This window comes from Grampus griseus (assembly GCF_964374135.1).
Source record: "Grampus griseus genome assembly, chromosome: 3".
NCBI classification, from domain to species: Eukaryota; Metazoa; Chordata; class Mammalia; order Artiodactyla; family Delphinidae; genus Grampus; species Grampus griseus.
In genome coordinates this window covers 82,395,215-82,409,182 of record NC_139019.1, presented here as the reverse complement: position 1 = coordinate 82,409,182, position 13,968 = coordinate 82,395,215, and the positions used below count along the sequence as shown (strand labels likewise).

The 13,968-nt window shown below is 38.3% G+C and overlaps 1 protein-coding gene across 1 annotated transcript in view; it reads left to right on the top strand.

Moving 5' to 3' along the window:
- Positions 1-9,543: 9,543 nt before the first annotated feature.
- LOC309819842 (solute carrier organic anion transporter family member 6A1-like) overlaps positions 9,544-13,968 on the top strand; it is a gene marked incomplete at both ends in the record, with an annotated part of 96,303 nt that continues 91,878 nt past the window's right edge. The window contains one exon of the mRNA XM_082650310.1: positions 9,544-9,664. Coding sequence (XP_082506436.1) covers positions 9,544-9,664 — 121 coding nt within the window. The remainder of the gene's footprint in view (positions 9,665-13,968) is intronic.

The window sequence follows — 13,968 nt, the reverse complement described above, 5'->3', positions numbered from 1 at the left end:
ATATCTTCCAGTCAAACCTTTCTCTTACCAAGATGGACCTCTTCTTAATGCTTATTTATACCACATTATGATCCCCAAAGAGTCTCTGTTACTTTCCTCAATCTCACCAAAGATGCTTTCCTAGTAGGAAGTTGGCGATGGAATCAGAATCAGAAGCAAACTATATACACCCACCTATATGTGTATGCGTATATTGTATATGTTGTCAGGGTCATAAGAGGAAAACATAACCCAGAGACCACTCTACAGTTTTTTTTAAAGAAGTTAATACCAGGAATTGGTCAAATAGGTTATGGAAACCAAACAGGGGACAGTGAGGCACTTCAGAAATTAGCAACAGAAGGAAGCTGCTCCACCCCTGGAGGGAGACAAGGAGAAGGCAGTGTTCCTGAAGCCCAGGGGCTGGAGTTAAATGGCAGAAACTGGATCGATGGGGAAGATGCAGCTGTTGCCAGAGAACTGCCAAGGCAGAGAGAGAAGGAGAAAAATATCGTGGTTTCTTCCTTCCTCCCACCTTCCCACTGGCCAAACCTAACGGGGAGCAGTGGATTACAAAGCCTGAGACTTGTAGCCTGCAGGGCCAGCGCCCTTGCGAGAAGAGAATAGCAGGCAGAGGAAGAAGGAGAGAGGAAATGGGCCAATACCAGTGCATTGTGTGGTCGGACACATAATAGGCCAACAAATGTTATATTTCTGTTCCTTCCAATTTTGTTTCATTGGCCTTTAGGTTCTTTATCTCACTACTAGAAGCTGTAAAGAAAAGTGCTTTTATAACATATTCCAGGATCTTGAATCAGGTCAAAAACTTTCTAAGAGTACAAAGGTCTGTCCTGCGCTGAATTTCTTGAAAATATCTGTATTTGAGGACAGTCAGCTTGGTTAAGCTAAATAAATGGTCACTCTCTCAGATCCTGCATTTACTTCAATACTTTTTCAGTAACTCTCTCTCTTGCTTGGCCTCCCAAAGATCTTCTTTCTCTATTTATGACTCATCCCCAAGAAAAAGAGAACTTTTACCATTGATTCCTCTTCCTCTAATTCAATTGTTGTCCTGTTCACACATACATACAGAAAACACTGGGCTTTGTGGTGGTACTAATTCCACCCCCCTTTGCCTTTGAGTTCTGAATACATTAAAAAAGATACAGAAGTGCAACACAAAGTAAAATACCAGCTGTACTACTGGAAAAGCTATATTGAAGAGCATAATTGGAACTTGAAAGTGAAATATACTTGTTCTTTCCACTGAATTGAGCTTACCATGTCATCATAGGTAGAGAGAACAGATAACTGCAGCCCAGTGTCCTGCAGGTTCAGTGTCCTTCCCCTATTTTCACCAGTTTGATAAATTAATCCTCCTTCTTGGGGGATAATCAAATAATGTGGTGATGGGAGTGACCAGAAGTAATCTTCAATGTTTCTTTCTGAGGAATATAGGAGACTTCTCTTTTTGTAGAAATGAAAGAAGAAGAGTAATAGATGTTTCCCCCAGTCAAATTACCACCTACATAAAATGTCAGTCAATCAGTTAAAAGCTAATTGTGGGCCAGTTTAGCCCCATTGGTTACCAATTTGTATGTAATCAATCCCTGCCTTAAAATTGTGCACATCAGGTATTCCTGATTAAAAGAATTTTAAAATACCGATTAAAATTTTTTCTTTAAAAATGTTTTGCTTTAAAACTCAAGTTTTACGAATATATTATGCACTGTTATAAAAGTTAGCATGGTATAAACAAAAATATACTGTTGTACCCTGAGTATAATCAGTAAGTCCAATTCAGCTCTCACAGAGTACTGGAGACATAATTAGGAACATTAAATCATTTTGTGGTTGAAAATATTTTCCTGAAAGAAAGGTAAGTAAAAAATGTAACAGCATGTTGAAGTCTATTTTAAATGTCTAAATACTTTCTTTTAAACTTAATATAAAAATGAAAGTATCTGCCCACTAGATGGCGGCAAATTAAATCTTTTAAAACGGCACTTCTGTTAAAGTAGAGGGGAAAGGAAGTCCCTGCTGGCAGTCAAGTTGTTAGGGAAGAAGTAGGAATTTAGACAGAAACCATGACTTGTAAAATGCACTGGCAAGTCAGATAAATTCTATCAACCAAATTGTGATTACAGACTATCTATATTGGTCTCCTAAGGTTAAATCTTTTTAACCCCAATTCCTTTGAACACATATGTTCTAAGAAAATAGCACAGAAAAAACTGATCCAACTCCCCACAGTCTTCTGAGTTCTGAAAATACAGTCATTGACTGTGACAGAGACTGGCCCAATTTACAGATTCTACATAATGTTTGCCAAGATCACCCATGACTAACTCTTGCACCCCAAACCCTTTCTGTACACTTCCCTACCTCCCTCCTTTTGGTATTCATTCCCTCTTGCTTCAGTTAGACTTATAGAGGTGTTCCTGGTCATACTGGCTGATGAGCTTAAAGCTCATGTATCAATGAGACATGCTATTATCAAACTTACTAAGGAATTATTTTCAAAGTTGCTATAATATTGAAATAGATTTATTTCAGTAATGTAAGTCAAATGTTGTCAATAGGGAAGAAGCAAACCATTAAATATACATTCTGACGAAGACTCTCTCCTTGACCAAACTTTACACAAGTTCCTTTGTAGCACTCTTTTCAACTAGTCTAAGCCACTCTTAGTAAAGAATCTGCTAAGTCATCATCCTCCACCCTTGATATTTGATCACTTTTGGTATCTCATCAAGTTCCTCATCTGCACCTTTGATGTATAAATCCTTGGCCTTCCTTCAGCAAGAATCTTGTTAACAAGATACCCTTGATGCCTCCTTGGTAATTTTCCAACCACTGAAACCCTTAATCTACTCTTTGGATATAAATTCCCATTTGTCTTTGTCGTATTTGGAGTTGAGCTCAATTTCTTACCCCTATTACAGTAGTCTTGAATAGTCTTCCTTACTATTTTAACAATTGTGACAATAATTTAATAGTACATTTTAATTTTTTAATGTTTTACTTGTTTTCAAAAATTGCAATCTAGCAATTATTCTGAATGGCTTTAAACCTAAGTTATTTTTAAAGTGCTTTATTTCTAACAGGCATACATTTCTTTTTCTTCACCATCTCTCTTCTCATTCAGCTGTATATTACTTCACTCATTGACCTCTTAAATGATCTTCTAGTATCTTCAACTCCAATCCACTCAATCATCTTGAATTCCTAGGCTTCACTAGCTAATTAATAAAAAATTATATTCACTTTAACATAACACATTCTTAATCGAAGGGTCTCCGCTCTCCCAGATACTTCTGAGCACCTCTATTTCCACAAAAGTGTCAGTCAGGGAGTCATTCCCAGGTATCTACATATTCTTTTTTTCCAGGTCCTTCCCTGTCAGAGTAGTTTGCTGTTCTTAAAGCTGCTTCAGGGGACTTCCCTGGTGGCACAGTGGTTAAGAATCTGCCTGCCAATGCAGGGGATGTGGGTTCGATCCCTGGTCCGGGAAGATCCCACATGCTGCAGAGCAACTAAGCCCATGCACCACAACTACTGAACCTGCGCTCTAGAGCCCATGAGCCACAGCTACTGAGCCCACATGCCACAACTACTGAAGCCCACACGTCTAGAGCCCATGCTCCTCAACAGTAGAAGCCACCACAATGAGTAGCCCGCGCACCGCAACAAAGAGAGTAGACCCCCACTCGCCGCAACTAGAGAAAGCCGGTGCATAGCAACAAAGACCCAACACAGCCAAAAATAAATAAATAAAATTTTTAAAAGTAAAAATAATAAATAAAAGTCATCCAGTCTGTGTTTAAAAAAAAAAATCTGCTTCAGGAAACCTTAAAACTCATTGTTACAACTTTTTTTTTTTTCGGTACATGGGTCTCTCACTGCCGTGGCCTCTCCCGTTACAGAGCACAGGCTCCAGACGTGCAGGCTCAGTGGCCATGGCTCATGGGCCCAGCCGCTCCGCGGCATGTGGGATCTTCCTGGACCGGGGCACGAACCCGTGTCCCCTGCATCGGCAGGCGGACTCTCAACCACTGCGCCACCAGGGAAGCCCTCACTGTTACAACTTTTAAGTTTCTTTCTAAATGTCTTAAACCTCATCTGTAATGTCTCTCACAGAAAACGTCAGTTTAGGCTATTCTGCTTCTTGAGAACATTATTACTTATTCTGCCACTTCTTTAAGGATAAGCTCAAGTGTTGCCCTCTCACTGTAGCCTTTTGTGAGAACATCTGCTCATAGATTCCCCCCTCAATTAAGTCAACTTCTATCCATTGATTGAGGTCTAACTTACAGAGGGCTACACATAGTAGGTACTTTTTAATATAAATGTTCATGATTCTAGTAACTTGATAAGTAATTATATTTGTTTGAATATCTACAATATGCCAAGAACTGTGCTAAACACTTTTAGTATGTTGCTTTTAATATTCACAATAATATATTAAATAGTATACTATCCTTCCTTTACAATTGAGGAACTAAGGGTCAGAATGTTTAAAAGACTTACCCCATACGTAATAACTAAGCAGAAGAGCTAGATCCAAAGTCTATGTTTCATTCACTATACATAATGCTTCTTTCATGCCACCTACCATTGTTTTCCTTTGGGTTTAAAAAATTATTTAGTGCTTCATTTATCCAGCAGTCACAGTCAGACTTCTAATCTCAGAAAACTAAAGAGATTCATGGGAAGCCAAAAAAAACAGTAAAATTTAAAAACCTGTAATCATTGAGAAAAGCAGTACTTATAGCACCTACATTTTTTTGTTTGTTTGTTTTGTTTTTTTGTGGTATGTGGGACTCTGACTGTTGTGGCCTCTCCCGCTGCGGAGCACAAGCTCTGGACGCGCAGGCCCAGCGGCCGTGGCTCACGGGCCCAGCCACTCCGCGGCATGTGGGATCTTCCAGGACCGGGGCACGAACCCGTGTCCCCTGCATCGGCAGGCGGACTCTCAACCACTGCGCCACCAGGGAAGCCCAGCACCTACATTTTTAATATTTTTAGTGGTACGTTGCATTTATTTTCAGTGCAGAAACTGCAGATCTTAAATTTTGTGTAGAATATGTAATAAGTTTGATTACATAATTATGGGAGGCAACATATTAGAAACTGTAGCAAAAAGTCACTACTCTTAAGCAGAGAGGAAGCAAGAATCATTTACCAAGGCTAACCTAAGCAAATGACGGCAATTTACTGAAGGAGCAAACAGTTCTATATCCCTTAATAACTAAGGTCATTTCTGTATTAAACCACTTTACAGTAATTTGTACCATCATGTATATCTGCTTTATTGACTCATTTGGCAAAAAGAGTTTTATGAATTACTCTTAACAGGTTACTTTAGTGAGTAGTTCTTCCTATATACAAGTTTAGAGGTTTTAGCTGAAATAAATATTATATGGTGTATATTTAGCAGCACCTCATAAACATTCATTGTTTAATTCAAGCTGGTCTCGAAATATCTTAAGCTGTTGGATTGCTGAATTTATCAGGGACTGCTTTACTTGACATCTATATTTCAACGCCTATATTGAAATTTTATGCAATAGTCACTTGTTAACTTCTAGAAAATATGCAAAAGGATTTTAATATCCATACTTTTATAGATTCAAAGACAGTTTTCTCACATTTAGTATTTCCAAAATTGGGATATGTTTTATAAGTCTTATTTACATTTTCTATAAAGAGCTGTTTTAAATCAGTGATCTGTCTTTTAGGAAAATAGTCTACATATGAAGATGTTCATTTCAGAATTGTCAGAGCAAAAATTGGAAACAAGCCAATTTCATCAATATGGGAGTGCTTAAATAAATTATATTAAATTCATACGATGGAATTCTATGTAGACATTGTACCACCATATAAAGAGAATCAACGTGGATTGTTGAGTGTGATGTTTACTGAGGTTAAATGTGCAAGGCAAGAAAGAGCTACTATTTCTTCTTAAAAACTTAGGCTACAATTCTTGTAACTGAATGGCAGTGCCCCATTAGGTAATAAAAACCTTGTGATTAGACACTTCTCCACTTGAATAAGCACTACGATTAAAAAAGACACAACTAAATAATTTAGCTTGGCTTTAAAAAACAAATTTATTTATACAAATGGAAAAAGCCTCATTTTATAGTAAAATATAACAGATATAGAATGCCAAAGCATCAGTTAAATAATTAATAACTAAAAGAATTATTGTTAATTCTGTGATTTAAATAAATTCTAGTCCTAAAATTACTTACAGACTTAACTTTTTAAAACTAAAAGGAACCTCTGTCATTGCACTCTCCATTACAGTAGTTATCAGCCGCATGTAGCTTATTGAGCACTTGAAATGTGGCCAGTACAAACTGAGATATGCTCTCAGTGTAAAATACACACTAAATACTGAAGATTTAGTAGGAATGAAAGAATATAAAATATCTTATTATAGTTAATGGTTTTAAAATATTGATTACATGCTGAAATGACAATATTTTGAACATATTTGGTTAAAGAAAATATATAATTCAAATTAATTTGACCTGTTTTTATTTTTTATGGTGGGCACTAGAAAAATTTTAATTACACATGTGCTGACATTTTATATCTATTGGACAGCACTGCTCTAAAACTTTTATTTCTTAGAGACTTGGAAACTTCAAAGGTCTCAGTTCTGGCCAAAAGTAAAAAGAAGTTAGTAAGGAATCATTTATTACTTCTTTTTGATGCTCCTTTGGACTTAAAAAAAAAATTGTGATCAGAATAACAACCACAAAAAAGCCACGGGCAGAACTTCCCCGAGGACTTCATCTATCCCTCAGGATGCAGTTGTGCTAATAAGGTGTCATTGCAATGACCTTCTAACATATGCTGTCTCGTACAGTGAAAGGACATATCACTTTATGACTGTCACCTACTGCTTTCAGTAGTGATTTCCAGACTTAACATTCGTAAGGGGCTAAATCTTTTTTTTTCTCCATGGATACTTTAAACATCAGTGGGTATTTAAAATATGGCTACACGATCATACAGTTGTATCCTTGCATAAAGGATTACTCAGATGACCTTGGAAGCAAGTCAAAGATCAATAAATCAGAATCGGGAGGGGAGATCATCTCTGTCAGTTTCCTTGATAAGGTACTAGTGCTACCCAAGTAAGTAATGCAGTTGAGAATCTAGAAATATGCAGATATTAAAGGGTAAAATGTTATTTATAGAATCATAGCTGGAAGTTTAATACTTCTAGCTAAAAATGCTTCTTATAAAATCTTCTGTTCATGGAATGAATGTTCTTTGTTTTCTGCATAGGTTTCCCAGGGTAAATCAATCCAAGGACAATATTTCTCTGGTTTTATCTTTACCCTAGTAATATGCTCCATGCTCCTTTAAAGATTTCCCTAAGTATTACTAATAGTTTCCATTGGTTGTAGTCATTGTCTTCCTGTAGCAGCCAATTTTTAATTAGTTAATTAATTACTAATCAAATCTTAATAAAATTCTTTAAAGTGCTAAGCACTGTTCCCTCAAGATGTGTTCAGTTTGGTGGAGAAATATATATACAAATAACATGAGATGCTTGTTTTAATGGAGATTTATATGGTCAAAGTGAAATTGTAGCATGAAGTCTTTGGGAAGTCACAATGAACTGAGTAGAACTGGAACATGAAGACCAAAGTCATAATAAAGTCAGTCAGAAGGCAGTAGTCAAAGCATGAAGAGCCTTGCAAATTTCATCCTGAAAAATCACAGGTTTCCAAATAGTTTTTGAACTATGGAATCCTTTATTCAAATAAAATATTACATGGAGTCTCAGAGGGTAAGACAGGTAAATAGATTGCAGTACTGGAAATCCTCTTCTAACGCTGGGTCTGAAGAGTTCCCAAGAGTTAGGAAGAAAAATAAATTACAGATGACTACCAAGACTTCAGACTGAGAGGGTGATCATTGTATATGTATTTACGTATATTTGACAAATTAAGTTTCTTAGTATAGGCAAAATAACATTTCCATTCACCAATGGGCATATAGCTCTGCTGAAGAAAGCCCAGCCTCAGGTCAATGGTGGTGTCTCTGGTACCCTCCTTCCCAGTTCTTCTCGGTGATTTTTTTTCCCCTGGTCTACCAGCCCCAGTACCATTTTAGCAGCACAAAAACTTGTTGAAGAGCTGGATTGTTTTTGATAACACAACGTCTAATCCAGGGGAGGAAAGATAGTTTCATTTCTCCTGGAAAGTCATCCTCCCCATACATATGTCCTGAATAACTTGTATTTCTGCCTAAGAAAAGAAAACCGATAATAAATTGCATTTTTACATAAAAACACACGTTTCATATCCTGGTAATATTCTCTTACATTCTTTCTTTTCAGAAGGATTTTTGTGCCTGGGAAAGTACATTGTTTTTTCATCTTGCTGGTTTTCATCCATTTGCTGCTAAGTGAAGTGTTTTACACATAGAAATTATTGTCCTGGAAACTCTATCCCTAGTTAAAAACAGAAAGGATTATTATTTTCCTCCCTAAATAGGGGAATGGGAAAATGATTTACTTTCCCAGGTACAAAAACAACCCTACTCTAATGGAAAGGAAGTTTCTTTTTCATGTCTTCTGATTTCTCCTGGTCATTTAACAATTTTCAGGTTGTTTCTAGCGAGATCATCCAGTTCAAAAAACACCACGATAAAATAAGTCTGGGTAAACTGGGAGACAGTTCTACTGTCCCATTATTGAACATTTCTCTTTCCTTGCTTCCTAATGAGAAAGTATTAAATAAGTAGTAGCATCCTTTGATGCTAGTGGATCAAAATATCTAATGGATCCTTTGCATTAGAGTTCCTCTGGCGGCCCCTGTCTGTGTGAGCAGTTATCAAAATCTAGTCGTACTAGCTTTCGCTCCACCCCCCTCCCCCTCCCCACGTGGAAGCAAAGAAGGAAACAGCCCTGTAAGCTCTCCCAGGGCAACTGTCAGCCTCCCCGCGGGACGTTTGCCTCCTGCCCAAGGAGAAACGTTCCCTCTGGAGGTTTGGGTGGCCACCAGTTCCCCGACGTCCGGGCCCAGCAGGCTTTTCCGCTGAAGCAAGGAGAGCAGGCCGCACCGAGCCTGTGGGAACCGCAGCCCACGGCCCGCTCCGCCTGCGCCGCCCAGCGTCAGCCACGACCCCTGCCTCAGCGGGCCGCGGCGGAGCCATGCAAGAAGCCCTAGTGGAAGTGGAGCCCCGGGCTGCGCTGGCCCAACCTGCCGAGAACACTGTGCCCTCGGAGGCCGAGGCCGGGAAAGCCAGGGGAAAAAACCCGCTCTTCAGGATCTTTCCAGCTAACCTAATCAAGTTCGGAAGGTTCAGAGAAAGAGACCAGGCTGGGTCCACGCCTTCCAGTATCAAGAAGGTACGGGAAAAACAGAAAGAGAGTTTGGAGGGGCCCTGCGGCTTGGGCTGTATGACTTTTCCCCGCTGTCAGCGTTTTAACAACATCCGTTGCTTCCTGATTTTCTTCTGCATCCTGGTCATCTCTCAATGTAAGCCTGACGGGGGGGCTGGGTAGAGGAGAGGTGGTTCTGGTGCGGGCCAATGCGGGGCGTCAGAGGGTTGCCTACGTTGGGGAGGCGGAAGAGGGACGAGGTGCGTGGGGAGAGCTACGTGTGGTGTGGTGGCCCCGCTTCGTGTGGCGGGACTCTCCAGCGTCCTCAAGGTACGTCTGGAATCAAAGCTGGTTAAACGGGCCACTGCCTGGTTTACTTCACCTCATCAGGCGCCTGATGGACATAATCCCCCCTCCGTGTGTGAAGGGGGCCTGGCCTCCAGAGAGCCTGATGGAGGGAGGGTGGCGTTGAGTCGTTGAACCGTTGTTTGGTCACCAGCCCTGAGAAGCTCTGTCATTCAGGGCTGAATCACTTGGGAGATTAAAATAAAGTCGAAAACAGTATCTGTGATCACCAGGTTGTTTCTGCTTCTACCCACGATTTTGAGACACATTGGCCAAGCCACTTGTCTCCTGGATCTTGTTTCCTTATGTGTGGATTGAAGAGGTGGAGTGGGACCTCAAACTATATCAGAGAAACCAAACTCAAAGGTGTTTATCTTTGCCCACACAGTTTGAAGAAGAGTGTGAATTTGAATGCCTTTAGAGAAGGCATATATTTTCTACTTGGCCACAGCCCTCACCGCTCCCATTACACCTAGATTCTTTACTATCCTGTTTACACTGATGATATTGGAGTTTGCCAAACATGATCTGTTTTTGCTCTAAAATGCTGTGACTAAATAACTTCAATAAAAAGACTATATGTGATAAGTACCATATGAGAGGAACAAATAAATAGTCATCAGTTTGTCTTGAGAAATCATTAAAGAAGTTTCTTTGAGAAAGAAGCATTTGAATTATGCCTTGACAAATAGGTATAGTGATAGCTGGGGATGTAGAATATTTATTGAATAAGGAAATGAATGAAAGAGTGTTTTGGTAAGTAAACACTCAGTTACAGGAAAGCCTTGTTTTAGAATGGTGAGTGACAAGTTTGGCTGGATGATGGTTTCACCTAACCACCCAAACCGGTAATTATATTTATTTTATTCATCGTGTCTCCCCAGGACCTAATATAGTGACTGAGGCAGAAAAGACAATAAATATGTATTGAATACATAAGTAAATTAAAAAAGAAGAAAAAGACAAATTGTGGCCACATTATGAAGGTCTTTAAATATCAGACTGAGAATTCTGAAAGGATACTAAAAGTTGATTACTTCCCATTAATGTACTGGGTTAATAAGTCAGGTACTTTACAAGCATCATCTCAATATAATCTCCCTATTCGGTGGGTAATGTGGAGCCAGTGAACGTTTTTAACAAGTGGTTGCAGTGAATGGTTTTTAGCTCTACTGCTTATTAACTGACTTCATACGGATCATTAGCACAGTTTGGGTATAAATACTGAGTCTTTCATTCATAAATGAATTTATGAATTTATTTAAATGAATTCTTCATTTTCCATTTATCAATTCATTTATTTACTGTTACATTTTAAACAATTTCAAACATACAGAAAGGGTGCAAAGGCAATACAAAGCATTCCTACCTCCCCTTCACCTAGATTCTCCAGTTGTTTACATTTTACCACATTTGTTCCTTCACCTTTTCTTTCCTATACTTATAGACTTTTTCAGACATGGTGCCCCATCACTGCTAAATACTCCAGTGTGCATCTTCCGAAAGTGAGGACATGCTGCTGCATAACCACCTTACACCCCTCCCAGTCAGGAATATCAGTGTGACACCACCATCATGTTATGAATTCGTACCCCCACTTACATATTGCCAACTGTCTCAATATTTTCTCCTTTCCCTTTTTGGTCCAAAATTCTATCCAGGAACACATGTTGCATTTAGTTGTCATACTTTAGACTTCCTCTTTAGTCTTCAACAGTTCCTCATTCTTTCCCTGTTTCTTATGTCCATGCCAGTCTTAAAGTATATGGGTCTTTCATTCTCTATGTTGAACTTTGACATGGTTTTTTTTGATCATTCCTTATGACCAGACTCAGGCCATACCTGCCTGCCTGCCACCCTCTCCCTCTCTTCCCGCAAATCTGTGATTTGCCTTTTCATTTTCTTGTGCCTTTTTGATGAAAAAGGTGTTCACTTTTGTTGAAGTCCAGTTTCTTAATTTTTTATGGTTCATTCTTTTTGGTTTCTATCTAAGAATGTATTGCCTAACTCAATGTCATGAAGATTTTCTGCTTTGTTGTTTTCTAGAATTTTTATGGTTTAGCCCTTATGTTTAGATCTCTGATCCATTTTGAATGATTTTTTTGTGTGTGTATGGAAAGAGTCAAAAATAATTTTTCTCCATATGGATACTTTATTCCAGCATGATTTATTAAACAGACTGTCTTTTGACCCATTGCATTACCTTGACACTGTTGTTGAAATTCTAATCTCTAGAGTCTTTTTCTAGCCTCTCTATTCTGTTTTATTGAACTAATATGTCTAACTTATGCAAATGCTGTATTGCATTGTTTACTCTGGTTTTCTTATATGTTTTGAAATCAGGTATTTTTATGACTTTGTTCTTTTTAAAAGTTGTTTTGGCTATCCTAGTTACTTTGCCTCTCCACATTAATTGTAGAATCAGTTTGTTTAATTCTGTAAAAAAACTTACTGGGATTTTAGTTGGGTATGCTTTGATTGTATAGGTTTGGAGAAAATTCACATCTTTTTTTCTTTTGATTTATTATAAGAAAGAATACAGAAATTACTATTGCTCAAAACAGTCATTCTACGGGAAACCTCAAATAGCAAATTAGAATTATATATATATATATATATATATATATATATATATATATATATATATATAAAATTTTCTTTTTTTGAAAGATAGTTGCTAGGAGAGTAGATTTTCCAGACCCCAATGAAAGATTCATTTTGCAATCAGCTTAAGCCTATATATATATTTTTTAACATCTTTATTGGAGTATAATTGCTTTACAATGTTGTGTTAGTTTCTGCTGTATAACAAAGTGAATCAGCTGTATGTATACATATAACCCCATATCTCCTCCCTCTTGCATCTCCCTCCCACCCTCCCTATCCCACCCCTCTAGGTGGTCACAAAGCACCGAGCTGATCTCCCTGTGCTGTGCGGCTGCTTCCCCCTAACTATCTGTTTTACATTTGGGAGTGTGTATATGTCCATGCCACTCTCTCACTTCGTCCCAGCTTACCCTTCCCCCTCCCTGTGTCCTCAAGTCGATCCTCTACAGAAAATTGACATCTTAACAATACTGAGTGTTCTGATGCCTGACCATGGTGTATCTGTTTAGGTCTTCTCTCCTGCAAGTTTGCTGTATTAATTTATTAGTTTTAGGAGGCTTTTGGCAGATTCCTTAGGATTTTTAACTACGTGATCATGTCAGCTGTGAATCAGGATGGTTTTACTTCTTTCTTCCCAGTCTGTATGCTTTTTATTTCTTTTTTTTGCTTTCTTGTACTGACTAGGACCTCCAGTACAATGTTGAATAGAAGTTCTGCAAAGAGATATTCATTTATTTTTCCTGATTTTAGGTAGAAATCATTTAGCCTTTCACAATTAAGTATGTTAACTGCAGGGTTTTTGTGGATACTCTTCACCAGTTTGTAGATGTTCCCTTTTATTCTTAGTTGGTTGGGAATTTTTGTCATCAATGGTGTTGAATTTTATCAAGTGTTTCTTTTCCTGTATCTACTGAGACCATGATATGGTTTTTCTTATTTATTCTATTAACATTATATATTGTGTTTTTTGATTTTTGGATTTTTAACCAACCTTGCATTCCTGGGATAAACCCTTATTGCTGGCCTATTATCTTTTTTTATAGATTGCTGGATTCAATTTGCCAAAATTTTGCTAAGAATTTTTTTTAATGAGAGTATTGGTTTGTAGTTTTCTTGGAATGTTTTTGTCTGTCTTTAGTATCAGGTTATACTGGCCTTATTAAATTAATTTGGATGCATTCCTTTCTCTTCTTTTTTCTGAAAGAGTTTATGTATGATTGGGTGCCTACACAAACTCTTTCAGAATTAGTTTGTCGATTTATTGCCTCTCTATATCAATATTAGTATCAGCTTTTTGCCTCTCAGCTCCAAACTCATCCTTTTTGCCTGCTCTGTGAAAATAGACCTGGGCCCTTTAAATATTTTTCTTTGTGAGCTGTCACAATGTTAAATTTTATCAGTAGAAGGTACTGGAGAGCCATTACACAGGAAATTTTACTTCTTGGTTCCAGTGTGTTTGCTTGACAAGCTCCTGCAGTGTATACAGATTTCTCTATCATCAAGCTGTTGCAGTGCTTGCATCTTCTCCAGTATCACTCTGCTGTAGTGCATGGTGTCCAGAAGCACTCAGTGGCTGGCAGCTTCCTTTGGCATTCCTGAGCTTTCCCCAGCACATAGAAGGAGAACTACCACAAAGTTTTAGAGTATAGATTTCCTGCCAGTTTTGTTAGCATGGCACCACA